The 27,274-nt window shown below is 39.7% G+C and overlaps 1 protein-coding gene across 33 annotated transcripts in view; it reads left to right on the top strand.

The window, feature by feature from the left end:
* ABI3BP (ABI family member 3 binding protein) overlaps window positions 1-27,274 on the top strand; it is a 274,479-nt gene that overhangs the window by 202,794 nt on the left and 44,411 nt on the right. For all 33 annotated transcript variants that reach the window (XM_061134006.1, XM_061134020.1, XM_061134000.1 and 30 more), the window contains 6 exons: window positions 354-434; window positions 2,621-2,695; window positions 10,881-10,946; window positions 13,487-13,561; window positions 25,194-25,271; window positions 26,763-26,867. In XM_061134006.1, coding sequence (XP_060989989.1) covers window positions 354-434; window positions 2,621-2,695; window positions 10,881-10,946; window positions 13,487-13,561; window positions 25,194-25,271; window positions 26,763-26,867 — 480 coding nt within the window. The remainder of the gene's footprint in view (window positions 1-353; window positions 435-2,620; window positions 2,696-10,880; window positions 10,947-13,486; window positions 13,562-25,193; window positions 25,272-26,762; window positions 26,868-27,274) is intronic.

The following is a 27,274-nucleotide window of genomic DNA, read 5'->3' as shown; positions in this document are numbered from 1 at the left end:
TGGTATCCTCTCCTCTGGGTGATCCCGTGTGCTCTCTTGGAGGGGAGAGACGCAGCTGACGGACCTAGAACTGTGTCTAACCCATACCCATCCTAACCAGGCAGGGTCATGGAGTGTGTCAAGCACTGAATGTTGTTTATTATCTATCCGGGTGGGGGGAAAAAAAAAACAGTTGAGAACCATTATTCTGATATTCCACAGGTTCCATGCACACTTAACTTTCTTTTCCATGACCCACTTAGTGTTTTCCTTTTTGTATTGCAAGTAACAGAATCTCATGTAATATTATTTTGGCTGGTTGCTGGCTTTTGAATCTAAAGATTGACAGCCTTGGTACTTACTTGTCTTTTCAGCTCCTTTAGAGACACGAGGCAGCCCTTTGATTCCTATGATTTCACCAAGTACTAGTCAAGAGGAACTACAAACCACTCTTGGTAAATTTTGCTTTGATATTCAGTCCATTGAGGACTTTACATTTTAGGAATTGCCCTTAAAGTAGCTGTATGTACGTTGTGTTCATGGTATTCCAAACAATAGAGGGTCTCTTTTTTATCACTGTAAAAGATATCCATTTCACTTGACTCTTTTACATTAATTGTGTATTTGTCCTTCTCATATTTATGCTGATTTCCAATACAAGATGAGAATGTTTTAAAACATCTTAACAAAATCTCAGTTACTTTTTTGGAAAAAGAATCTTCCCGATATATGTATAATTATGGCTGGTTTGCGTTGTTGTGTGGCAGAAACCAGTACAAACTTGTAAAGCAATTTCCCTCCAATTAAAGAATAAATTAAAAAAAATCTTCCCAGTGTATATCAATGCTATATTTTCTTGTTGCTTTTTCCATATTTGAAACTGTATTTGGGAAGAAAATTTTTATTTTTGAAATCTGAATATCTTATAGTGTTAAGTGCAATGCTAAGCAATGGGAATCCCAAAATACAACCGCTTTAAAGGTAAGTCCTTACCTTGGAGAGATCGCCATCTAATACAAAGACAGGATTTAGCAATAATTGTGCTTCCTCTGTGCTACCCAGTGTTCCACACATATTTTTTATTTTAAGACACATTACAAGTTTGTGATGTAGATTCTACTGTCCCATTTTACAGATTAGAAAATTGAGGCATAGAAAGAGCTCACATCAGAGCCAAACTGGAACCCACGTTCTCAGTTGTCAGAGCTCCTGGAATTCACTCTCATATTATACATTACAGTGAGATCATAGAGAAATCAGCGGGACACTGAACAAGAAAACTACCTGGGGGTATCAGGGAAGGCTTCACAGAGGAAGTGACATGTATGCTAGGTCTTCCAGTTGGAATGAGAGTTAAAGGTATGAAGGGCTCTTCAGGTTAAAGAGAGATGGGGAAGAGGCACATACAGAGAATGGTAGCCAGACTCATCTGATGAACATGTGGGTGGCCTAAAGAAACACAGGTGAATGGATGAGTCAGGAAGACTGGTTGGGATGAGCTGGCCATGCTTTTGAGGAGTTCAGCATCAATGTCTTCACTGTGTGGGAAACCCTAGTTTGCCCGCGACTTGGCTGAATGTGAACAGGAAAGCAAGAATTCCCAGCTTGTGTTTGCTGGTTCCTCCGCCTGTCACCACATCCCACATGGCTATGTTTAAATCAGTGGCTTTTCTTTCCTCCCTTCATCCCTTTTCAGGTAAACCCATTCTTTGTGAGTGAAATAAAGTTACTGATCCCATTTTTAAAAGGAATCCTTTTTGAAGGAAAATACTCAAAACTGAATGAGTGAATATATCCTAATTACCAAATATTTATCTATTATAGCATCGGCCCTCAAAGTCAGCATTACCCATGAGAGGAAGTCAAAAGTACTTATCAAGAACCACTGCTGAATATGTTAATTATCTAAATTCCACTTCTGGGTTTTTTGCTTTTTTTTTTTTTTTTAACTATATCTTAGTTTATTGGGCCAACTACCACAATTATGTATGAGCAGAATCTAGATTATAAAACAGGCAGAAAATAAGATGACAGCATATTATTTTCACCAAATATTTCCTTGGATCCAGTATGTGGCAGAGTGAACAGTATAATTTGCTCTGTCAGTATGATGTTGTAATTATTGCAAGATAACATAGGGGTGTTTATTTTGTTAGGAGTAATGTGTCTTTATGTCAATAAACTTTGCTTTTCATGTAAGATAAATAGAATATTTATTCTTATGTGGTATAAATGCACATTATTTTCTATGATCTATTTTTTTCCAGCTCACCTAAATGTGACGCTCGTGAAATAGAAGGAAACATGAATGCAATGATACATAAGACAGGAGGCATATCCAAGACTATAGCCAAGTCCAATATCATTAAACTGATCCTGAACTAAAAGCTTTTGGAGATCCTTATAATAATCATTAATATAATAGTGCAAGGAGACAGTAAATATAAGAAATCAGAGTTATTAAAATGTACCAGTAACTTTAAAATAAGATGATCACTGGGCATAGTTATAAATTCAATTTACCCTTTTATCATTGCATGGGGAAGAAAAGAGTGTGGAGTTTTTTGTTATTTTTTTTTTTAACTTGTTCATTAATGATATTTATTTAAAGTCATTTATCTTACTGTGTTATCCCCGGCAGAAACAGACCAGTCTACCCAAGAACTCTTCACAATGAAAGTTCCACGAACGACTGAATTGGCAAAGACAACTCAGGGTAAAGCTATTTCCCTACCTCTGGATAGTAGCTTTTCCTTCTTTGTTTAAGCAGGAAGAAAATTTTCCTTTAAGAAACATAATTTTCATCACGGTGAGTTAGATTAAATTTTTTTCACTTCATAGGTACAGGACATCAGCCAAGTAGTAATATTTATATGATTACCAGTTGAATGTAAGAAAGACAGTCTCTTTAGTTAGAGCTTTGCTTTGAATGCTAATGTTCTTTGCAGTTGATGATAATGACTAAGAATGTAAGCTCCTATTTTTTTTTTCCTTGCCTTACCTTCTTTCCCCTCATTTTCCAGATCTGATAAATTACAATCTGTGTTACCTTCCTCCTTCTCCTCCTACTTTTCTCTACCTCTTTTCCTCTTTGTCCTATCTCCAGAACCTGATGAGCTCATTGATACTGCAGCCTGAGAAAGGAAACTAGTAACAAGAAAATCATTTTTAATGATGAATTAATATTAAAACATCCAGGAAGGTTTGCTCTGGGGTTTCCTTATATTATTTCTTCTTTCTGCTTGTTGGGAAGTCAACTCGCCTACACAAAGCTTTTTCTCACATCTTCATGGTCTCAGACATCTTTCCCTTTTATATACTTCTTTCTTACTTGGATTGTAACCAGTTGCAGATTTCAAATAGTTTTGTGTTTTTTTCTTTTCCTTTTTTTTTCTTAATAACCCTCTTTTGCCCATTTCTACCTCTAGCATGTGGAAGGAAGCCCCCCAAAATGAGAGCAAATAAATTTTAAAGAGTTGCAAGACAAATTTATTTTTCTCAATTGTCAGTTATACTGGAGGGAGGGATTGGTAGAAAAAAAAAACATAGCAATAAGAGGAAATGATAATAAAAGATATCTACCTTTAAGGGATATATTTTATAACAGGTAGAGCAGTACTTATTCTAAATGAACATGACTGAGAATACTCGTTATGGTATAGGGCAGTTCTTGTAAAATTTCTAAGTCTTTTGTTTCATTTTTATAATGGCTTAAATGTTAATTTTATTATTTATTTTATTACCTTTCTGTTTGTTAACTTTTATTTATTTAAAAAATATACACAGAAGTAAGGAGCCTAGTGTAATAGCAGTTTTCCCACACCCTCATTATCAGTTTCAGATATTAACAGCAGATGTTCAATCCTATTGCAACCATATCCCATACTGATCTTTATATTTATTTTTTAATGGTTTTGCAAACTTCTTTAATGTCTGGCTTAATAGAAGATAGCTGGATTCTCATAATCAAACACATTGATGTTTTTACAGCAAAATATGTATTGACAATAAGCAGGATAAATATTCTTCAGGTTGTATTGCCAAATGAGAAAAAGATTTCAGCTTTTAGAGCCTTGTAAATTTCAGAATTGAGAATAAAAGATAATAGGCATGTTCTTTTCTTATTTTTGCTTCCTCTTACGTTAATGGGAATATCAATATTTTTATCAAATTGCTTCTAGAACTTGGCTTTATATATATATATATATATATAGATATATAGATGAATTTCACAGTTGATTGGATGTATATTCAAGATCTGATATCATTCAATGAATTATCTTAACATATTTATATTACATACTGCATTTTAATCATTTTCTTGTGTTCTGAGGATGCTTAGCCTAACCTATGCGACTCTGGGATCCACACTTTTCTAGACTTGTGCCAAGGCCCTTTAAAGGGGGCTCACCAGGAATGCATTTCCAACATGGCCCAGGCCAGTACCCCTGCTTGGGGGTAGAGGGTGAGCTTTAGCAACAGCACCCTCCTGTATGTCCTAGATCACCCTTTGACCCAACCCTGACCCAACCCTCATAAACGCGTGCCTGAGGATTGTGAACGAGGAGGTTGGTCCATCGTATTGTTTTTGGCGTGTTGTGTTTCTAACAGTAGGCATGAGATGCACAAGACGGCCCACAGCAACTTGAGAGATGCTGTGAGAATGAAATCGTTCCTCTTGATCTTCACACTCCACCCATTCGTGTACCCGTACCTTGTGCTTTTTGGTCTCCAGGCCCTCAGCAGTGAGGCCCCAGTGCTCCAGAGAAACTTAAAGCCTAAAACCTACAGCATGAATGTGCTAGGAGGCTCTCCAGCACCATCCCTCTCTGCCATTCTTGCTTCTTTGTCTGCTGAGACAATTTCCTGCAGCTCTATTTGAAACCCTGACATATTCAAGCTTCTCTCCTCTGCTCCACTTATCTCAAGCCATGGTAGAAATCCATTGGCCAGAGGCATCCTGTGGACATTTTTTTTTTTAACCCTTACTTTATTTGGCTGCGCTGGGTCTTAGTTGCGGCATGTGGGATCTAGTTCCTGGACCAGGGATAGAACCTGGGCCCCCTGCTCTGGGATCACAAAATCCTAGCCACTCGACCACCAGGGAAGTCCCTCTGGGGGCATTTTGATTTTCTATTTCAGCCCCCTGATCTTTATGCCACCCAGAGAAATTTGTACCCTTCTTTCCCTCCCCCAATACTGGGCAAAACAAAGGTCCTTAAAAATATTTCTCCTATAATTCCTGTTTCTCTATTTTTTATGTTATCTTTGTCAAGTATTTTTAGTATTCTTTTTAAACAATTTTATAAAACTCTTTAGATATGAAGCTATCTTTTAAAAGTATTTTTATTATCAGTCACCAAAAGCTATGTGGAGATGATATTTACAATATTACATCCTCACAATGTGTCTTAGTCTTTTTTTTTTTTTAATTTAAAATTGAAACCCTCAAGCAGTTTTCTCAAGGCCCTGTATTATCTGGTGACGAGATATGTAATTCACAGCCTAAACTTGTTATATTTCAACTCCTTTATGAAAAGTTCTTTCAAAATATAAGTAAAGACTACAGAAAAAGAAAAAAACAAATTCTGATCCTGTGGCTTAGAAATAATGAATGTAGTACTGATTATTTCTGTGTTCTGCTCAAAGTTTCTTTCTAAAGTTTTAAAATTTATATATATTCTAGAAAGATACTGATAGGGCCATGATTTTTTATATTTCTTAAAGCAAAGACACTCTAACATTGAAGAAATTAACAAGAGAGCTGAAGTATGTTCAACAGACAGGGAACCCTACCACTCTCAAAGAAAATTGAAGAAAAACATTTGCAAGTCGTCACCACATATTTTAGGGTGTGTGAGAACTGATTTTTTTTTTAAATAACATCAGTTCCTCTGTTCACTCTAGCTATTACATGTTGAAAGTCCCACATTAAACCTACAGAGAATTTCAGTACATGTCTGCTGTTTTTGGCCTGAAGTTTGGCAAAATTCTGCTCATCAGTCTTCATACTGGAAGTTTATAAATGAGCTACATTATAATCTGTTTTGCAGGTGTATTTTTTTTAATGTGGTAGGCAAGGCATTTGCTGATTTATGGTTACATAAATACCCACTCAAGATGTGAACAAAATCACTGAAACAGTGTAATCTACTTACAAAGTTTGCACAAAAATTTTTTCCAGTCTTAGCTAAAGCATTACCAAGAAAGTTGGTGGCAGGAGGCAATGTGGTGTGTTGAGGCAGGTAGAGGAGGAAAGATGAGGATAGACACATTCCAGGATGGATGCACACTTTAAAAGCTTATAGAGGAACTTCCCTGGTGGTTCAGTGGTTAAGATTCCACCCTTCCACTGCAGGGAACTAGTGTTCAATCCCTGGTTGAGGAACTAAAATCCTGCATGCTACGTGGCCAAAAATATAAAGAAAGAAGAAAGAAAGAAAAGCACACATTTACAGAGTACTGGTTTGTGTCAGAAATGGAAATAAAAAACATAACCTTTGTTAAAAAAAAAAAAAGAAGGAAAGGAAGGGAAAAAAGATAGGGAGCAAAAATATTTCAGCTGAGTTTCTCATGAATTTGCCTGCTTACAATGGTTACTCATTTTTCAAATGTGTTTGACAAGTCATCATTAATGGTTCACACTGTGTCAGGCCCTGGATAACAGGAGCAGAAAGTAACAAGGTGGCATGTTGGTCCCTGGGAGTTATGAATACTTGATCTTTTCTCACCCTCCCTTGATGAGCAGGACCCCAGAGGTCATTTTCGTTCATCCCTAAAGCTTTACTGGAAAAGGAAGTAGAACCCACTCCAGTATTCTGGCCTGGAGAATTCCATAGACAGAGGAGCCCGGCAGGCTATAGTCTCAGTTCAGTTACTCAGGGATGCCCGACTCTTTGTGACCCCATGGACTGAAACACAGCAGTCTTCCCTGTCCATCACCGGCTCCTGGAGCTTACTCAAACTCATGTCCATCGAGTCAGTGATGGCATCCAACCATCTCATCCTCTGTCGTCCCCTTCTCCCACCTTCAAACTTTCCCAGCATCAGGGTCTTTGCCAATGAGTCAATTCTTCACATCAGGTGGCCAAGGTATTGGAGTTTAAGCTTCAGCATCAGTCCTTCCAATGAATATTCAGGACTGATTTCCTTTAGGATGGACTGGTTGGATCTCCTTGCTGTCCAAGGGACTCTCAAGAGTCTTCTCCAACACCTCAGTTCAAAAGCATCAATTCTTCAACACTCAGCTTTCTTTATAGTCCAACTCTCACATCCACACATGACTACTGGAAAAACTATAGCTTTGACTAGATGGACCTTTGTTGGCAAAGTAATGTCTCTGCTTTTTAATATGCTATTTAGGTTGGTCATAGTTTTTCTTTTAAGGAGCAAGCATCTTTTAATTTCATGGCTGAAGTCCATCTGCAGTGATTTTGGAGCCCCAAAAAATAAAGTCTGACACTGTTTCTTTTGATTTCCCATCTATTTGCCATGAAGTGATGGGACCGGATGCCATGATCTTAGTTTTTTGAATGTTGAGTTTTAAGCCAACTTTTTCACTCTCCTCTATCATTTCATCAAGATGCTCTTTAGTTCTTTGTTTTCTACCATAAAGGTGATGTCATCTGCATATCTGAGGTTATTTATATTTCTCCTGGCAATCTTGATTCCAGCTTGTGCTTCATCCAGCCTGGCATTTTTCATGATGTACTCTGCATATAAGTTAAATAAGCAGGGTGACAATATACAGCCTTGACGTACTCCTTTCCTGATTTGGAACCAGTCTGTTGTTCCATGTCTAGTACTAACTGTTGCTTCTTGACCTGCATACAGATTTCTCAGGAGGCAGGTAAGGTGGTCTGATATTCCCATCTATTGAAGAATTTTCCACAGTTTATTGTGATCCACACAGTCAAAGGCTTTGTGTAGCATATAAAGTAGAAGTAGATGTTTTTCTTGCTTTTTTGATGCTCTAACAGATGTTGGCAATTTGATTTCTGGTTCCTCTGCCTTTTCTAAAACCAGCTTGAATGTCTGGAAGTTCAGTGTTTACATATTGTTGAAGCCTGGCTTGGAGGATGTTGAATATTACTTTGCTAGTATGTGAGACGAGTGCAATTGTGCAGTAGTTTGAGCATTCTTTGCCATTGTGTTTCTTTGGGATTGGAATAAAAACTGAACTTTTCCAGTCCTGTGGCCACTGCTGAGTTTTCCAAATTTGCTGGCATATTGAGTGCAGCACTTTCACACCATCCTCTTTTAGGATTTGAAATAGCTCAACTGGAATTGCATCACCTCCACTAGTTTTGTTCGTAGTGATGCTTCCTAAGGCCCACTTGACTTTGCATTCCAGGATGTCTGGCTCTAGGTGAGTGAACACACATTCGTGATTATCTGGGTCATGAAGATCTTTTTTGTACAGTTCTTCTGTGTATCCTTGCCACCTCTTCTTAATATCTTCTGCTTCTGTTAGGTCCATAACACTTCTGTACTTTATTGTGCCCATCTCTGCATGAAATGTTCCCTTAGTATCTCTGATTTTCTTGAAGAGATCTCTAGTCTTTCCCATTCTACTGTTTTCCTGTATTTCTTTGCACTGATCACTGAGGAAGGCTTTCTTATCTCTCCTTGGTACCTCTTTGGAACTCTGCATTCAAATGGGTATATCTTTCCTTTTCTCCTTTGCCTTTAGCCTCTCTTCTTTTCTCAGCTATGTATAAGGCCTCCTCAGACAAGCATTTTGCCTTTTTGCATTTCTTTTTCTTAAGGATGGTTTTGATCACTGCCTCTTGTACAATGTCACAAACCTCCATCCATAGTTCTTCAGACACTCTATCAGATCTAATCCCTAAAATCTATTTCTCACTTCCATTGTATAATTTTAAGAGGTTTGATTTAGGTCATACCTGAATGGTCTAGTGGTTTTCCCTACTTTCTTCAATTTAAGTCTGAATTTCACAGTAAGGAGTTCATGATCTGAGCCACAGTCAGCTTCTGGTCTTGTTTTTGCTGACTGTATAGAGCTTCTCCATCTTTGGCTGCAAAGAATATAATCAGTCTGCTTTCAATATTGACCATCTCCTGATGTCCATGTGCAGAGTCTTCTCCGGTGTTGTTGGAATAGGGTGTTTGCTATGACCAGTGTGTTCTCTTGGCAAAATTCTATTAGCTTTTGGCCTGCTTCATTTTATACTCCAAGGCCAAATTTGCCTGTTACTCCAGCTATTTCTTGACTGCCTACTTTCGCATTCCAGTGCCCTATAATGAAAAGGTGTTAGTTTTTTTGGTGTTAGTTTTAGAAGGTCTTGTAGGTCTTCATAGAACCATTCAACTTCAGCTTTTTTCAGCATTCCTGGTCGGGGCATAGACTTGGATTACTGTGATACTGAATGGTTTGCCTTGGAAATGAACAGAGATCATTCTGTCGTTTTTGAGATTGCATCCAAGTACTGCATTTTGGACTCTTTTGATGACTAGGATGGCTACTCCATTTCTTCTAAGGAATTCTTGCCCACAGTAGTAGATATAATGATAATCTGAGTTAAATTCACCCATCCTAGTCCATTTTAGTTTGCAGATTCCTAAAATGTCGATGCTCACTCTTGTCATCTCCTGTGTGACCACTTCCAATTTTCCTTGATTCATGGACCTAAGATGAATTTAGGTCCTATGCAATATTGTTCTTTATAGCATTGGACTTTACTTCCATTACCAATCACATCCACAACTGGGTGTTGTTTTTGCTTTGGCTCCATCTCTTCATTCTTTTTGGAGTTATTTCTCCACTGTTTTCCAGTAGCATACTGGACACCTACCAACCTGCGGAGTTCATCTTTCAGTGTCCTGTCTCTTTGCCTTTTCATACAGCCTATAAACTCCAGTACTTTGGCCACCTCATGCGAAGAGTTGACTCACTGGAAAAGACCCTGATGCTTGGAGGGATGGGGGCAGGAGGAGAAGGGGACGACAGAGGATGAGATGGTTGGATGGCATCACTGACTCAGTGGACATGGGTTTGAGTAGACTCTGGGAGTTGGTGATGGACAGGGAGGCCTGGCGTGCTGTGATTCATGGGGTCTCAAATAGTCAGACACAACTGAGTAACTAACATGCAAAGCTTTAATGGTTGGCGCTAAGTGAGTATTTATTCACTTCAGGGTTCACGAGCTAAGACAATTTGATAGAGACCATGTGTTTCTACCCTTTTATTCTTACATACCTAAAAATATTTTTCTTTTTGCCATTATGATTACTTGTCTTCTTTGGCAAAATATTGTTCCACAACAACTCCCTGGTTGAGAAATGTGAATAGACAGATGGATGGGTTGATGGACAGATGGACAGATACATGGATGGATGAAGGGGTAGATGATTGACTTCTACATTTACCATATTAAGCAACCATGTAGTGAAATTAATGCCCTTGAAAACGTGGACTAATTGGTGACTAATCCTCAACACATGTTACCTAAGGCCTGCCTTACTTTGACTGTGCACATCTTTAATTTCCAGTCATGAATATTTTCACTTGCTTTATTTTCCTTTAGAGGGCTTTCCTGGTGGTTCAGACAGTAAAGAATCTGCCTGCAATGTAGGAGACCGAGATTCCATCCCTGGGTCAGGAATATCCCCTGAAGAAGGAAATGGCCACCCTCTCCAGTATTTGTCTGGAGAATTCCATGAACAGAGGAGCCTAGAGGACTGTAGTCCATGGGGTCACAAAGAGGGGGACACAACTGAGCAACTAAACACGCATTTTCCCTTAGCATCAATGCTCTAATGCATACTTGCAGATTTAAAAATGTTCTTTATGCTTCCATGCAAAGTGTGCAAGTTGTTGGTCTGTAGAGTTTGGGGGCTTGGGAGTATTGGTTATTAAATCTGAGTTTCCTCTGTTTCAGCACCACACAGATTGTATACTACTACTATGAGGCCCAGAACACCTGACAAACCACACATCAGACCTGGTAAGTTGTTTCTCTTTCTGATGATCTAAATAATCAACATACCTAGGAAGATATGCTTCCCTGGTATTTCAGACGAGAAAGAGTCTGCCTGAAATGTAGGAGACCCAGATCGATCCCTGGGTCGGGAAGATCCGCCGGAGGGGGAAATGGCAACCTACTCCAGTAATTTTGCCTGGAAAATCCCATGGATGGAGGAACCTGTCAGGCTATGGTCCATGGGGTTGCAAAGAGTCAGACACGACTGAGTGATTAACACTTAACTGAAAAAAAGAAGATATAAAATGTATTGAGGAATTCCCTGGTGGTCCAGTGGTTAGGACTCCAAGCTTCCGCTGCAAGGGGTGCAGACTTGATACCTGATCAGGGAACTAGGATCCTGCATACTGTGAAGCATGACCAAAAAAAGAATGTATTGAAACAGCCAAATGACCAAATGAGGGCTATATATCCTGAAACTGAAATAAATTACATACAAAATTCTGATCCTTCTGGGTAAGTGGAGAGGTAATCATGAATCCATGGAAGCGACAAGACTTGACTGAAATTTTTTAAGGACAAGCAGATTCAGAGACCACTATGGAAATTTAACAATATAAAATCATTTTGAAAATAGTAGTTTTGCCTAAATCACACACACTCTCTCTCCCTCCTTCAGTTTTCCATGGCAGTTATAGAGATAACATTAGCAATAGCTATGATGTATTTTGTTTCAAATGTTATCTTTTAAGGAAAGATGATCTCTTCCAGTATGAAAGGCTCTTGTTCTACAAGAATACTTTTACCTGGGTTGGGAAGGTCCCCTGGAGAAGAGAAAGGCTACCCACTCCAGTACTCTGGCCTAGAGAATTCGATGGTCTGTAGTCTATGGGGTCACAAAGAGTCAGACACAACGAGTGACTTTCACTTCATATAAAAACAAGCAAACACATGTTTTACAGGTCATATACATCAACAGTAAAATGATAGTTAAACTGGAAAAAAAACTTCTTTTTTGGCCACTCTGCAGTCTTGCAGGATCTTAGTTTCCCAACCAGGGATGGAACCCAGGCCCCAGCAATGAAAGTGGTGAACCCTAACCACTGGACCATCAGGGAGTTCCCAGAAAATGCTTTGAAACGACCAAAGTCGTCAAAAGATCGAGGCTCTCCCTCACTGAACCTTGTTAGGGAAAGTTAACTTGGGGGTTAATTTGACCCATGTAAATCACTCCTAGTCTAACATACAAGTTGGACCAGAGACTCTGATGTTTTCTGTCCTTTTTCTCCTCTGTGATTCTAAGAAGTTTTAAAGTTCTAAGTGTCAAAAATGGCTTATAAGCTACCATTCCTGATGAATATCTCTTTGGGCACATGGAAGAAATAGCAAATACATATATATCTTTTGGTTTATGGAGGAACCCATATATATATATATATATATATATATATATATATTTTTTTTTTTTTTTTTTTGAGTAATCCTGCAACTCCTAAAGGTAACAGGTGCAGAAATCTTTGTTAAAAAAAAAAAAAAAATACACCTCCATGTGACTTTTGTATCATGATAACTGTTGAGAACTTAATGTGTGGTTGGTTATATTAAACCTTTCTACAAAATAAGGAGGAAACAGTAACAGTAACGCCTAATGGTGAGTGGGTGCTTACCATGTGTCCTGTGAGGCTAGGTTGAAGAAGCTAAGGCTTAAAGAGGGCTAGGAAGTGGAGTCAAAGGCAAGCAGTCTGGCTCTAGAACTCATTCTCTTAATTGCAATATACTTAGTGCTTTTCCTTTAAAAAGCTGCTAAATGGAGAATAAGACAGATGACTTCAATGTTTTAGTAATATTATGACTCTCAACAGAGAAGGAGAGAAATATCAATAGTTTTACCATATCATGTGTTTAAGGAGACTTACACCAGCATTATGAGGAAGGATGTGTACCTAGAGACCCCTCCACAAGGACTACCAACTTACGTGTTAGGAATTAAGGCCTTAAAAATAAATGCACACCAAGTTTTGGGTTTTCATTGGGCACATGTGGTCCTGATCCTTCTTCAGTCCCAGTCTGGAATGTGAAAGTAGTGAAAGTTTATTCACTCAGTTGTGTCCAACTCTTTGCAACCACATGGACTGTAGTCACCATTTGCCTCTGACCATGGACTTCTCCTGGCAAGAATACTGGAGTGGCTTGCCATTTCCTTCTCCAGGGGTTCTTCCCAACCCAGGGATCAATCCCGGGTCTCCTGCATTGCAAGCAGATTCTTTATTGTCTGAGTCACTAGGGAAGCCCATTTTGAAATGTATCTAGTGCTAATAAGTGAAGCAAGCTATTTCCCACTTAGACCAGATCACCGCAGAGTATATACTCAGGTCTCAAATTCAACTCTCTGATTTTCGTACCAAAACTGTGACTTCTATATTGTGAACATTAGCTTTTGGTAAGTCGCCATGTTTGTTGCCAATTACATGAGTTCCAGTTCTCTGGGAAGCTTTATTTTCCTTGACTGCAAATGTTCAACTAAAAAAATATGTCTAAACTGTTTATTTCCCACTTTATTATAGTTCTGAATAAGACAACTACAAGACCGAGCAGACCCAGACCCAGTGGGACACCCAGAGGGAATGGAATAGGAGCAGGTAATGATCACAAACTTATTTCCTTTTGATCCTATCAAACTCTAAATGTTTGCATTCAATTTTTAAAATTTTGTTAAATTCACATTTCAATTTCTTTCTTACTAGTTTTGAGTTAGTATAACTAGTTTTAAAAGTTCATAGAACTGAAAATTGTAAATCATTCCAAAATCAAAATTTCAAATGTCCCTGTAAACGTAAAAAAAATAGTTTCCTACTTTTCTCAACCCAGTCCACTAAATCAACTACAATATATAGTGTTAATTCTTAAAAAGATCCTGATTAAGTATGAATTAAGATATCAAAATAGCTTTTTCCCTAATTTCAAAATTAGGGAAGACTTCACATTTCCATATATAGGTTTGGTCTTTGAGACAATGATCAATTGGTTTTCAAGTTTATAATTTCATAAGTGCCATTATAATATTTTTAAAAGATCCACATCTGTTAACAACCTGGAATATGATATTTAAATGAGAAGAGCAATTAGCAAATGATCACCCTGGTTACAAGCATATTAATGTTTCCAATTCATTCAGTTTGATTAAATGATATTGCCCTGCTCCAGTCTCGTCCATGGGACATCATATAGATAACTAGGACAAATAACTGATAAAAGTTCATTCAACTCACTCAGTAGGTAAATGGTAGTTATTAAATGCCTTGATATGGGATTGCATTGTTTCCTTGAAATATTTTTTAAATAGTGCAGATCTTGTGCCTGCTTATGTAAAAATGCATAAACATTATAGTTTGTTTAATGCATATATATGTATATATAATCAACCCATAATTAATTGTTCCTTAATGAGAAAGACGTGAATACTATCTGAAGACATTTAGTCTAAAAATGATTTAGATTTTTTTTTAGTATGTGTTTTTGTACTAGGTTATTACAATGCCTGAAGTTCTAGGAATTCACTTTCCTTCAATGAGACAGATACTATAAATTCCTGATTCATGAAAAGCAAGAAAGCATTCCAGTATTTATTTGTGCTCAGCTGTTCCTTTTATTCTTCCCAAGTGGGACTAGGCAGTACATACTGTCTCATATTGACGTAAACAGTCTGGCTGTGATCACAGCCACCTTCTGAATATTCAAAATAATTCCCCAGAGTTTGTCCAAGTAAAAATAGAAGAAAGCATTCATGTCAGCAGAGCAAATGAAAGAACAAGCAGCTATGATGAACTTGAAAGCCATTAACCTTCAGTATGAGCAAGCAGTGATTCTCGCTAGGAAAACGTTAATTGTCTTTTGGGGAGAAAACAGAGCATGATTATGCTTTAGTTTATCAGTAGTATAAAAATTTTTCCAGAGTTACTTGTGATACAAATTGACATCTGTTACCCTCTTGTGTAGATAAAGTCAGCTTTGTAGTAACTCACCTAACTTAGCTTTGGAAGGATGACCTTTTACCAGCAAGCCTTCAGGTTAATCTGTTGGTTGCTGATAGAAAAAGGTTGGTGGGCACGGATAAACAAAGCTGAGCTTGCTGTTTCGTCTTTCCTTGTTCCACTAACATCCCCAATCCAAATGTGCTGCACATGTTCCATGTTTAATGTTTCTCTATTGAGATCCCCCTCAGGGAAGAACAGGCTGGCCCCCTGCTAGGAGTAAAGTCAGCAGACAGCATCCCATTGTCAGCGCCTTCAGGGTCAGCCTCAGCTGAGGAGAGCCTTGATTGGAGATATGGGTGGAACATCTTTTTGTCATAGAGCAACCAAATGATATTCACCTCTGGAAAGGATGTTTGTCTTAACATTCAAACAAATTGGTGCAATTTCCACTTCAGTATTCTTGCCTTGAGAACCCCATGAACAGTAAGAAAAGGCAAAAAGACAGGACACTGAAAGATGAACTCTGCAGGTCGGTAGGTACCCAGTATGCTACTGGAGATCAGCGGAGAAGTAACTGCAGAAAGAATGAACAGATGGAGCCAAAGCAAAAACAACACCCAGTTGTGGATGTGATTGGTGATGGAAGTAAAGTTCAATGCTATAAAGAACAATATTGCATAGGACCTAAATTCATCTTAGGTCCATGAATCAAGGCAAATTGGAAGTGGTCACACAGGAGATGACAAGAGTGAGCATCGACATTTTAGGAATCTGCAAACTAAAATGGACTAGGATGGGTGAATTTAACTCAGATTATCATTACATCTACTACTGCGGGCAAGAATTCCTTAGAAGAAATGGAGTAGCCATCCTAGTCATCAAAAGAGTCCAAAATGCAGTACTTGGATGCAATCTCAAAAACGACAGAATGATCTCTGTTCATTTCCAAGGCAAACCATTCAGTATCACAGTAATCCAAGTCTATGCCCCGACCAGGAATGCTGAAGAAGCTGAAGTTGGATGGTTCTGTGAAGACCTACAAGACCTGCTAGAACTAACACCAAAAAAAGATATCCTTTTCATTATAGGGGACTGGAATGCAAAAGTAGGAAGTCAAGAAATAGCTGGAGTAACAGGCAAATTTGGCCTTGGAGTACAAAATGAAGCACAGCAAAAAGAGTTTTGCCCGAGAACTTATTTCATGCATCCAGCCTGGGCTGGTGATCTGCCTCACCCTAGATAATATACATGTTTCGATTCTATTCTCTCGAAACATCTTAAGTGCTCGGGCCTGGTGCACTGGGAAGACCCAGAAGGATCGGGTGGAGAGGGAGATGGGAGTGGGGATCGGGATGGGGAATACATGTAAATCCATGGCTGATTCATGTCAATGTATGACAAAAACCACTACAATATTGTAAAGTAATTAGCCTCCAACTAATAAAAATAAATGAAAATAATAATAATAATAAAAAATGTAAAAAAAAAAAAAAAAGAGTTTTGCCAAGAGAATGCACTGGTCATGGTAAACACCCTCTTCCAACAACACAAGAGAAGACTCTGCACATGGACATCAGCAGATGGCCAACACCAAAATAAGATTGATTATATTCTTTGCAGCCAAAGAAGGAGAAGCTCTATACAGTCAGCAAAAACAAGACCAGAAACTGACTGTGGCTTGGATCATGAACTCCTTACTGTGAAATTCAGACTTAAATTGAAGAAAGTAGGGAAAACTGCTAGACCATTCAGGTATGACCTAAATCCAGTCCCTTACAATTATACAATGGAAGTGAGAAATAGATTCAAGGGACTAGCTCTGATAGACAGTGTCTGAAGAACTATGGATGGAGGTTCATGACATTGTACAGGACACAGTGATCAAGACATCCCCAAGAAAAAGAAATGCAAAAAGGCAAAATGGTTGTCTGAGGGGGCCTTATACATAGCTGAGAAAAGAAGAGAAGCAGAAGACAAAGGAGAAAAGGAAAGATATACCCATTTGAATGCAGAGTTCCAAAGAGTAGCAAGGAGAGATAAGAAAGCCTTCCTCAGTGATCAGTGCAAAGAAATACAGGAAAACAGTAGAATGGGAAAGACTAGAGATCTCTTCAAGAAAATTAGAGATACCAAGGGAACATTTCATGCAGAGATGGGCACAATAAAGGACAGAAGTGTTATGGACCTAACAGAAGAAGAAGATATTAAGAAGAGGTGGCAAGAATACACAGAAGAACTATACAAAAAAGATCTTCACAACCCCGATAACCACGAGCGTGTGCTCACTCACCTAGAGCCAGACATCCTGGAATGCAAAGTCAAGTGGGCCTTAGGAAGCATCACTACGAACAAAACTAGTGGAGGTGATGCAATTCCAGTTGAGCTATTTCAAATCCTAAAAGAGGTGTGAAAGTGCTGCACTCAATATGCCAGCAGTGGCCACAGGACTGGTCAGCTTTTATTCCAATCCCAAAGAAACACAACGCCAAAGAATGCTCGAACTACCACGCAATTGCACCCATCTCACACACTAACAAAGTGATGCTCAAAATTCTCCAAGCCAGGCTTGAACAGTATGTGAACCGTGAACTTCCAGATGTACAAGCTGGATTTAGAAAAGGCAGAGGAACCGGAGATCAAATTGCCAACATCCATTAGAGCATCAAAAAAGCAAGAGAGTTCCAGAAAAACATCTACTTCTGCTTTATTGACTATTTAAAAGCCTTTGACTGTGTGGATCACAACATACCATGGAAAATTCTTAAAAAGATGGAATACCAGACTTCCTGACCTGCCTCCTGAGAAATCTGTATGCAGGTCAAGAAGCAACAGTTAAAACTAGACATGGAGCAACAGACTGGTTCCAAATCAGGAAAGGAGTACATCAAGGCTGTATATTGTCACCCTGCTTATTTAACTTATATGCAGAGTACATCATGAGAAAAGCTGGGATGAATGAAGCACAAGCTGGAATCAAGATTTCTGGGATAAATATCAATAAACTCATATTCTGATGACACCACCCTTATGGCAGAAAGTGAAGAAGAATTAAAGAGCCTCTTGATGAAAGTGAAAGAGGAGAATGAAAAAGTTGGCTTAAAACTTAACATTCAGAAAACTAAGATCATGGCATCTGGTCCCATCACTTCATGGCAAATAGATGGAGAAGCAATGGAAACAGTGACAGACTTTTATTTTTCTGGGCTCCAAAATCACTGCAGATGGTGATTGCAGCCATGAAATTAAAAGATGCTTGCTCCTTGGAAGGAAAGTTATGACCAACCTAGACAGCATATTAAAAAGCAGAGACATTACTTTGCCAACATAGGTCCATCTAGTCAAAGCTATAGTTTTTCCAGTAGTCATGTATGGATGTGAGAGTTGGACTATAAAGAAAGCTGAGTGCAGGAGAATTGATGCTTTTGAAGTGTGGTGTTGGAGAAGACTCTTGAGGGTCTCTTGGACAGCAAAGAGATCCAACCAGTCCATTCTAAAGAGATCAGTCCTGAATATTCATTGGACGGACTGATGCTGAATTGAAACTCCAATATTTCGACCACCTGATATGAAGAACTGACTCATTGGCAAAGACCCTGATGCTGGGAAAGATTGAAGGTGGAAAGAGAAGGGGATGACAGAGGATGAGATGGTTGGATGGCATCACCAACTCAAAGGACATGAGTTTGAATAAACTCCAGGAGTTGATAATGGACAGGGAGGCCTGGTGTGTTGCAATCCATGGGGTTGCAAAGAGTCAGACACGACTGAGCAACTGAACTTAACCACATTAACAGAACAAAGGGGAAAAAAATCACATGATCACAAATTAAAAATCAGCCATGAGACAAAATTCAAAAACCATTCATGATGAAAACGCTCATAAAACTAGAAATTGAAGGAATTTTCCTCCCTCTGATAAAGGACATCTGAGAAAAACCTACAGCTAACATTTTGTTTCCCAGTCTGAATATTTTTCTTCTCACATCAAGAATATAAGTAAGGATTCCTGTTTTTACCCCTTCCATTGAAAATAGATATGGAGTGTTAAGCCAATACAGTAAGACCAGAAAAGAAAGTAAATGAAATATGAATCACAGATGACATTACATAGCATATTATGAAAGGAAATTTTAACAGCTTTCAAATTATTTGCCTGGGGAATAATGTTTTGAGAAATGGGTGAGAAAAAGAAGTTTTTAAATCTGTTCTCTTCAGGTTATAGACAGGAGTCTGCCTTACTTTGTGCATGGTTTTGATCTGACTTCTTTATAGAAATGCAGGTATTCACATCAGATTTCTTTTCTTCTCTGACCCAGTCCTATTGTCTCATTCACACTCACTTCTAGCCTCAATTGTGTATTAATGAGAACAATATCTCCATGTTAACTGATTTTTCATCCAACTTTGACATTTTGCCTAGAATATGTATGATTCTTATCCACCTCACATATATTTTACTATAATTTTTCTTGCTGAAATTTTCAGTACATATATTTTGCATTTTAAAAAAATCAGCTGATAAAAGGATGTGTTTAGAGTGCTCAGAGCTGGTGCACTGGGAAGACCCAGAGAGATCGGGTGGAGAGGGAGGTGGGAGGGGGGATTGGGATGGGGAATACATGTAACTCCATGGCTGATTCATATCAATGTATGGCAAAAATCACTACAATATTGTAAAGTAATTAGCCTCCAACTAATAAAAATAAATGGAAAAAAAAATAGAACATTAAAAAAAATTTTTTTAAAGGATGTGTTTAGGATTTATAGGGCATATTCTTCATAGTCTTAGGCATAAAAATATTTACTGTTGGTCCTTTGGAAAACTAAAAGAGAAAGATTCTGAGGACTTAAAACTATGCACCTTTGAGGTCTCTATACAAATCTTGCAATGACTCCATTAACACCCTGCAATCTTTAAACTATCTTGACCCAAGTTTCTTAGTTTATAACATCATTATAGATATTTACCCTGCTTTATGTTCATTTCACATGTACATGTATAATATTTCTCCACCTTAAAGTTAGAAAGTAACCTTTAGAGAGTGAAGTTTAGGTTGGGCATTTTTCCAGCACTCTGCTTTTTCAGGGTTTCCAGAGTTACATCTAAGCTTAATTGATATGTTCTACATGCTTATGACCAACTTGAGATGCAAAAGCATGCCTAGACCAGGGGATTGCACAAAGTACAAATGTGTGTGCTAAGGCATGTCCGACTCTTTGCATCCCCATGGACTGTAACCTGCCAGGCTCCTCTGTCCATGGGATTTCCCAGGCAGGAATACTGGAGTGGGTTGCCATTTCCTTCTCCAGGGGATCTTCCTGACCTGGGAATCAAACCCGTATCTCTTGGGTTTCCTGCATTGGCAGGCAGATTCTTTACTACTGAACCACCAGGGAAGCCTTTTACCACTGAGTCACCGGGAGGCCCACAAAAAGTACAATCCCACAGACCAGATCCAGTTCACTGCCTTTTTTTGTAAACAAGGTTTTGTAGAAACTTTCTCAACACAGTGGCAGAACAGAGGAGTTGTGACAGAGACAGTATGGCCCTCAGAGCTGAAAATAGTTCCTCTCTGACCTTTGCCAGAAAAAATCACCCATCCTTTGCCAGACAATCTCCACTTTTCTCACCGTGGAAGAAAGCTGCTAAGTTGTGCAACTGTTCTTTCATTCAACTAACATTCCTTGAAGGCCCACATGTGCCAGGCAAAGTGTAGTTTGGAAGCCCCCTTGGCCCATGTGGTTTGGCAGCTGTGTTAACACCTGAATCCCAGACTCCTTTCTCTGCTCCGTGCTCTCCTAATGAGGAATCCACACTTCACTGGACCCACTTGGAGTGTGCTTGACAACCAGAACCCAGATGCCTCCCAGGTGAGGAATGTGTTTGTCTGAGCTGCCGCTAAATCTTCCAGTCTGCTGGCCCTTCGCCCCTGACCTTGCAGCCAGGTGCTGAGATCTTGAGACATGGGTGAGGAGACCAATCATCCATAAACACCACTCCTTTTCGGTCATGAGGAACCGTCTCGAATACATTCGGAAATCAATTCCCAGTGTGCTGTGTTTGTTTGCAAAGTTTCTGTTACCATGGTTAAAAATACCGAAATCATTACTTCATTTCTGACAATAAATTGCTAAGGGATGAACTATGTAAATCAAGAGATTTTTGGAGAATTTCCATTTGACATTTGGGGGCTTACACTGAAGTTCAAGTCTTGGTGCTTTCAGAGCCAATGCTGCCCTTGAGAAAATAGTGGATTAATCCTGCTTGAGGGAGAAAGAATTCATGTTGCAGCCTGAGCCACACTGGCTAATCAGATGTCAGTTCCTGAGGATTCTTTGTCCGCACTCTCTCTCTCTGGCTTCCTCCTTTGCCCTCCCATTGCCTCTCTGCTTGCGCTGGCCTTTATTGGCTTTCCTCAATTCAGGGCCACAGAAGTTCACTGGCCTCCAGGGCCTGAGCTCACATGCTACTGGCTGACATGCAAACCACGGCCAGGTGGAGCCAAGCCCAGAACCGGACTTCACTCTCCTGTCCCCAGTTCAGTGCTTTTTCCCTGAGTCCCACGGCTGCCTTCTGCCGGACTCTTCCCAGCGTTCTCATCTACTGCTGGCTTTTCTTTGTTTCTGAAGGCTGGACAAAATCCAGTTTAGCAACTGACACTATTGACTTGGGTACTTAACCTACAAGGATCATAAGAGTATGATGCTTCCATCTCTACCTATACAGAAAATGGCTGATTTCTCCCTTAATTGGAAAAGAGGCCAGGGATGATTCTATTTTTTCTCTTATCCATAAAGTAATCCTGCAGAGCTTTAGATTCTCTCTCAGTTCTCCGTTTTACCAGCCTGTGACTTGGTGGATCTGCACATGAGTGGTTGGAAAACCATGTCATCCTTGCATTTCTCTCTGACTTCCACATATCAGTGGCATGACTGCATGGCACCTGCTTGCCAGCCATGGTTGTTTAGCCCTCACCCAGTGAGGTGACACCTCACTGGTGTATTTCAGACACCTGAAATACAGAGTATAGGACCTGAGAGCTAAAGTCAGTTAGACTCATTGTGAGGGCAAAAGAGAAGCATTGAAAAAAAAAAAATTCAGCCAAGTAAATTTGAAGATTTAATTGGCTTTATTGGGCTTCCCAGGTGGTGCTAGTGGTAAAGAACCTGCCTGCCTGTGCCAGAGATGGTAAGAGACCAGGGTTCGATCCCTGGGTGGGGCAGATCCCCTGGAGGGGGGCAAGGCAACCCACTCCAGTATTCTGGCCTGGAGAATTCCCTGGACAGAGGAGCCTGGTGGATTACACTCCATAGGGTCACAAAGAGTTGGACAGGACTGAAGTGACTTATCACAGCATGCATTCAGCAATTTATGAATCAAGCAGCATCCTATGTAGTGACTAGAATGGCACTCCAAAGACTTGTGCGCAATGGAAGTTTTGTTTTTTTATCAGAGGACAGTTGCTTTACAATTTGTGTTAGTTTCTACTGTCCAACAAAGGGTACATGTTTGTACATGTGTACATATGTGTGAGTGTACACGTGTGTGTGTCTCTATATGTGTATATATACACCCCGTCCCTCTTGGACCTCCGTCTCACCCCCATCCCAGCCACTAGGTCATCACAGAGCACTGGGCTGAGCTCCCTCTGCTAGGCAGCAGCTTCCCACCGGCTGTCTCTTTTATGCACGGGAGTGTGTGTGTGTTAATCCTACTCTCCCCGTTTGCCCCACCCTCCCCTTCCGCTGCAGCAACCACATGTATAGGGTTGTGTGGGGCAAGGGAACCATCACCCAAAGAAAATACTATGCTGAAGCCAGGACACCTTTGGAGCTGGAAGGGATTTGTGTGGGTTTTACCATTGTAGATCACCTCTTCTTCTGGAGGATGAAGAGGGCACCTGTGACAGATTCCCTCACAGGGGCTGACCAGAAATTTCCAGGCTGGTTGATTGAGATTACATTTCTGGGGAAGGTCAAAACTGCAGTTAAGTCAGGTTTTTAAGTCTAGGCTTGGTAGCATGGGCTTTAGCACCAGCGATGCCACTTCCGGCCTTCTCTTTATCGGAGGGAAGATGATGACAGAAAAAGGCACCCTGTACTATCCCAATTAGTGCTCAAGAAATGGGCTTGGGAACTGGGCATATGTGGGTGTAAATGCGTCCACTTTAACTGTGAGTCCCTGGACAAGTACTTAATCTCCCCTTGCCTCGGGTTTCCTCCTCTGTGAGACCCCAGTGGTATCTCCCACCCAGAAGGGGTGTATGGATCAAATAAGGTCTTGAATATCTAAGGTGCTTGTGCAGTATTGGATCAACATACTTTGTTGATTTGGAAAAAGAGTGTGAAGAAGTGTCTACTGAAGACACACATAGCCTGCTGGCGTGCTAGAGGATATAATGTGATTTTACCCTTGAAAAATGGTGGTAAATCAGATCTCAGCAAACCAGGTTATCCTGCTGACAAATGAATTGCATTCCCCTAAGCCACAGACAGAGTAACCCCCCAGTGAGTCATTTCCCACTCCCATTGCCACTCAGAGGAGGGCACAGGAAGAAGACCCATGAGCTTTTGTTCCCACAGTGCCTGTGGGATGAGCCACAAAATAGTCATTGACTGCAGAAACACTTTATTCCCACCACAGATAAACAGAATTTGATCCCTGGCTCCATACAAACATTCACCATGAGGTTATATATTATCTCTTTTTCAAACAGCAGAGGCTGTGGAATTGCAATATTAGGTTTCATAAATTAATGTTAATCATAATTATTATTATAGTTAATAATAACATTAGTAATATATTAATGAGTTTCTTGGGTAGCTCAGATGGTAAAGACTCTGTCTGCAATGTGGGAGGCCTGGGTTCGATCCCTGGGCTAATTAATGTTCATTACAATACAGTCATGATTAATAATTTCATAAATTAATGCAAAAATATCATCTAATTTTTGGCAAGCAAAGCTTCTGTTGTATACTTAATATCTCTGCCTACATATTACATGAGGCTGAGTATGTAATGTCCCTACAGAGTCCTGGAACATCACTCCAAACAGGGCTGTGACCGTGCTTGTTCTTGTTAATGTACTAGCTAGTATATAAACTCAGTGTTTATTCTTATCTTTAATACATATTATAGTGAGCACACACACACACACATGTCCTCAGAGTACGGGTTCATATTTTAGGATGAGCCATTGTGTGTGTGTGTGTGTGCGTGTGTATGCACACACGTTCAGTCATATCCACCTCTTTGCAATCCTGTGGACTATAGCCCACCAGGCTCCTCCGTCCATGGCATTTTCCAGGCAAGAATACTGGAGTGGGTTGCCATTTCCTTCTCTAGGGGGTCTTCTGACCCAGGGATCGAACCCATGTCTCTTGTGTCCCCTGCACTGGCAAGCAGGTTTTGTGGGTTTTTTTTGGCAAGCAGGTTCTTTACCGCTGCACCACCTGGAAAGTTCAGGATGAGCCACTATATCTAACTAAGGATAATATTCACTCTTGAGATTCTAAATGTCTGTTCCTATTATTCCTTAATGGAGACTGCCAGCCATGTCAGGGAAGACTATTTTATAGTGTAAAAGAATAATAATTCCTAGCATGGGTATTTAGGTGAATGACTTAGTAATAACCAACAGATTATGTCTGAGAGACTTAGGAGATAAAATAGCATGCCGGGTAATTTTCAGATCAGTTTCTTCCAAACAGCAACTTGGAGTTTAAGGCCTACCCAGGCCTGATTTACAAATCTTAAGAGTGCAGATACAGTCTGTGGCCTAACCAGCCTGCTAACCAAGGCTTCTCAAAATATATTTTAAAGTCAATTCATTAGGTAGAAACCCAAACATGTTGAAATTATAAGGGTTTTTATTGGGGTAGAGGAGTTAGAGAAAAATATTTTTAAAAACCACAGAATTTATGCATGAATATTGGCAAAAAAAGAAAAATAGTCAATCACTGTAGATGAAATCTTTCTGGCAAGACAATACGACCCAGGCAGGCAGTGCAGGGTGGGCAGCATAGAAAATTAATACAAAGCCACAATCAAAAAATCAAACACTAAATCTTCATAGAAAAAAACATAACCAATGAATGCAATAGGGCTTTAGATATTTTTTTCTGTATGCAGACGGGAGAAGCCAATCAAAATGTCTAGGCACAAAAACACCAGTATCCTTGTTCTAAAAGAAAAAAAAAAAAAGCACATTATCACTAACAATTCTATGAAGTTTCCGTAAAGAATGTTTATCACATTTTAGCTATCTATTTATTCTGTCATTATCTCTGCTCACAGGGGTCAAGCAAGTCCCACTGCCATCTGGTGCTGGTAGAAATATATCAGTGGATTCTTCTCACCCCACAAAAAAACCAGGTAAGGAATAAGAGGCTGACTTCCTCACTCAGTTCTGCTCTGAAACTCGTAGCTGCAAGTTATATGTGCTGCCGCAAAACAAGTAGCATGCTCACAGTCCCCAAAGCATCAGATCCATGCTAACAATACCTGGGTATTGCTAGATAAACATACTAAACTATTTGGGAAAATGAAAAGTGCTTTGTGCACAAATTCTAATGAGGAACTGATTTAATAATTACTTCACATAATGTCCCGAGGGGCCACAATGGATCAAATGCTGAAAAGTAACTAGATTCTAGTTTTCATCATATACAAGTTTCCCTCTTATGTAGTTTATTATAATATCCTTTTGCCAGAAATGATTCATATTTCTACTTGGAGACTGTTCTGTATATATAGGCCAAAATTATGAAGTGGTAATATCTTTGCATTGAATAAGAGCTCTGTGCTTTGTAGAAGGATGCTGTGAAACCTACTCTGATGTATTAATGTCTGGGTGAGACATCTCTATTCTATCATCACGACTCACTCCTCCCTACCCCCAGCATATGCACATTCATGCATGCACATGCACAATTCCTGATAGCCCAGGAAGTACTTAAAGTCACAGGGCATTTTCTTGGATTGTCAATTTTGCTTGAAGATTATTAAACCAATACTTTATGCAAAGAAAGAGATGCATTTTTAAGCTTATAACACGGGACTTCAAAGAAAATTTGGGTTAAGGTGGACTGCTTCAGGTAACTTTAGCCTTGTCAGCCTTTGTGCAGATTATAAAAAGATTTCTCTCCTCTCTGCCCTTCAGGCAAACCATTTAGAAAAACGTGCCTTTCCTCTGGGCTGGCGTCCTTGTGTGAAGGCTCGTGGGTGGGTGAGAGAGCAGAGTGGGTGGGAAATTTTGGCTCCCACTTACAGCTCCCGGGCCAGGTGCCCTTGTGTGGTGACTCTGACCTGCATGGGGCACAGGCTTATTGCATCTGCCATTAGCACTACTTTGTGGTAATCATTTGAGAAGTTCTAAAAGTGTTGGTTTAGTTATAATTACGTGATATAGTTGGAGGATGGAGTGGAACACCTACTAAGGGAGAAATTATATGCTTTACCAGCTCAAAGCGAAAATGGTGTAAGAATTGTAGTCTGCAAAGCAGACTTCATTGGAGACAATGAAGCTCAGAAATGCTCCTGTTAAATCTATATGAGAAGCAAAAGATGTTAAATTCTGTGCATTCGTACAGCCTTTCAAAGGGCAGGTTTACTGATATATTTTTATCCATAATTAGAGAATATTTTCCCCATTAACTCATCTGCTTTATTATCCCTGGGTACATTATAAGCACTAATTTAGAAGAACATCAGAAAGTATTACTCACAGGCACTTTTCTGTAGAATCTATTCTCTGTCATCCAACTGCCACTTGTCAAATATTGTATTTAAAAAAAAAAAAAAAAAAACTTGTGATTTTGTCGAGTGAATTCTTATGACCACTTTATCTGTAATATTATCTCTTAGCCATAATCCCAGGTACTCGTCGCCCACCCCTGCCACCCAGACCCATGCCCCCACGAAGAAAGCCTTTACCACCCAACAATGTCACCGGAAAGCCAGGAAGTGCAGGTATGTCAGCCACACACCTTCCCTATCCCTCCTTGAATTCCATTTTACTGGTCAACCACCAGCCCTTGGTGTGCTAGCTCAAGCAACAGACAGCTCTCAGCATGTGGGACGTGTGGCTGTGTTGGCCCCTAAGACCAGACACTGTCCATTACAACTTTAAGGACTCCTGCCCTGACTCTGGGTGGGTGGGGTGACAGCCACCATCCTTGTCCATCTAGGTCAGTTTGCTTCTTAGATGCTGGGTGCTTGGTGCTGAGATGGAAGCTCTCACAAGCTCTTCAACAAATGGATTATTTTGCACAAGACGTTTTGTGCTGCCAACCCACCAGGGGTAATGGAAAATGTCCTCCACTTAACATTCTGTCTCTTGAGATGAAATCCTTTACCTTTCCTTGATAGCTCCCCTG

The sequence above is a fragment of the Dama dama genome, chromosome 31 (genome assembly GCF_033118175.1).
Source record: "Dama dama isolate Ldn47 chromosome 31, ASM3311817v1, whole genome shotgun sequence".
In the NCBI taxonomy this organism is placed as follows: Eukaryota; Metazoa; Chordata; class Mammalia; order Artiodactyla; family Cervidae; genus Dama; species Dama dama.
The sequence above is the reverse complement of the archived record's forward strand: the minus strand, read 5'-3'. Positions and strand labels throughout refer to the sequence as shown.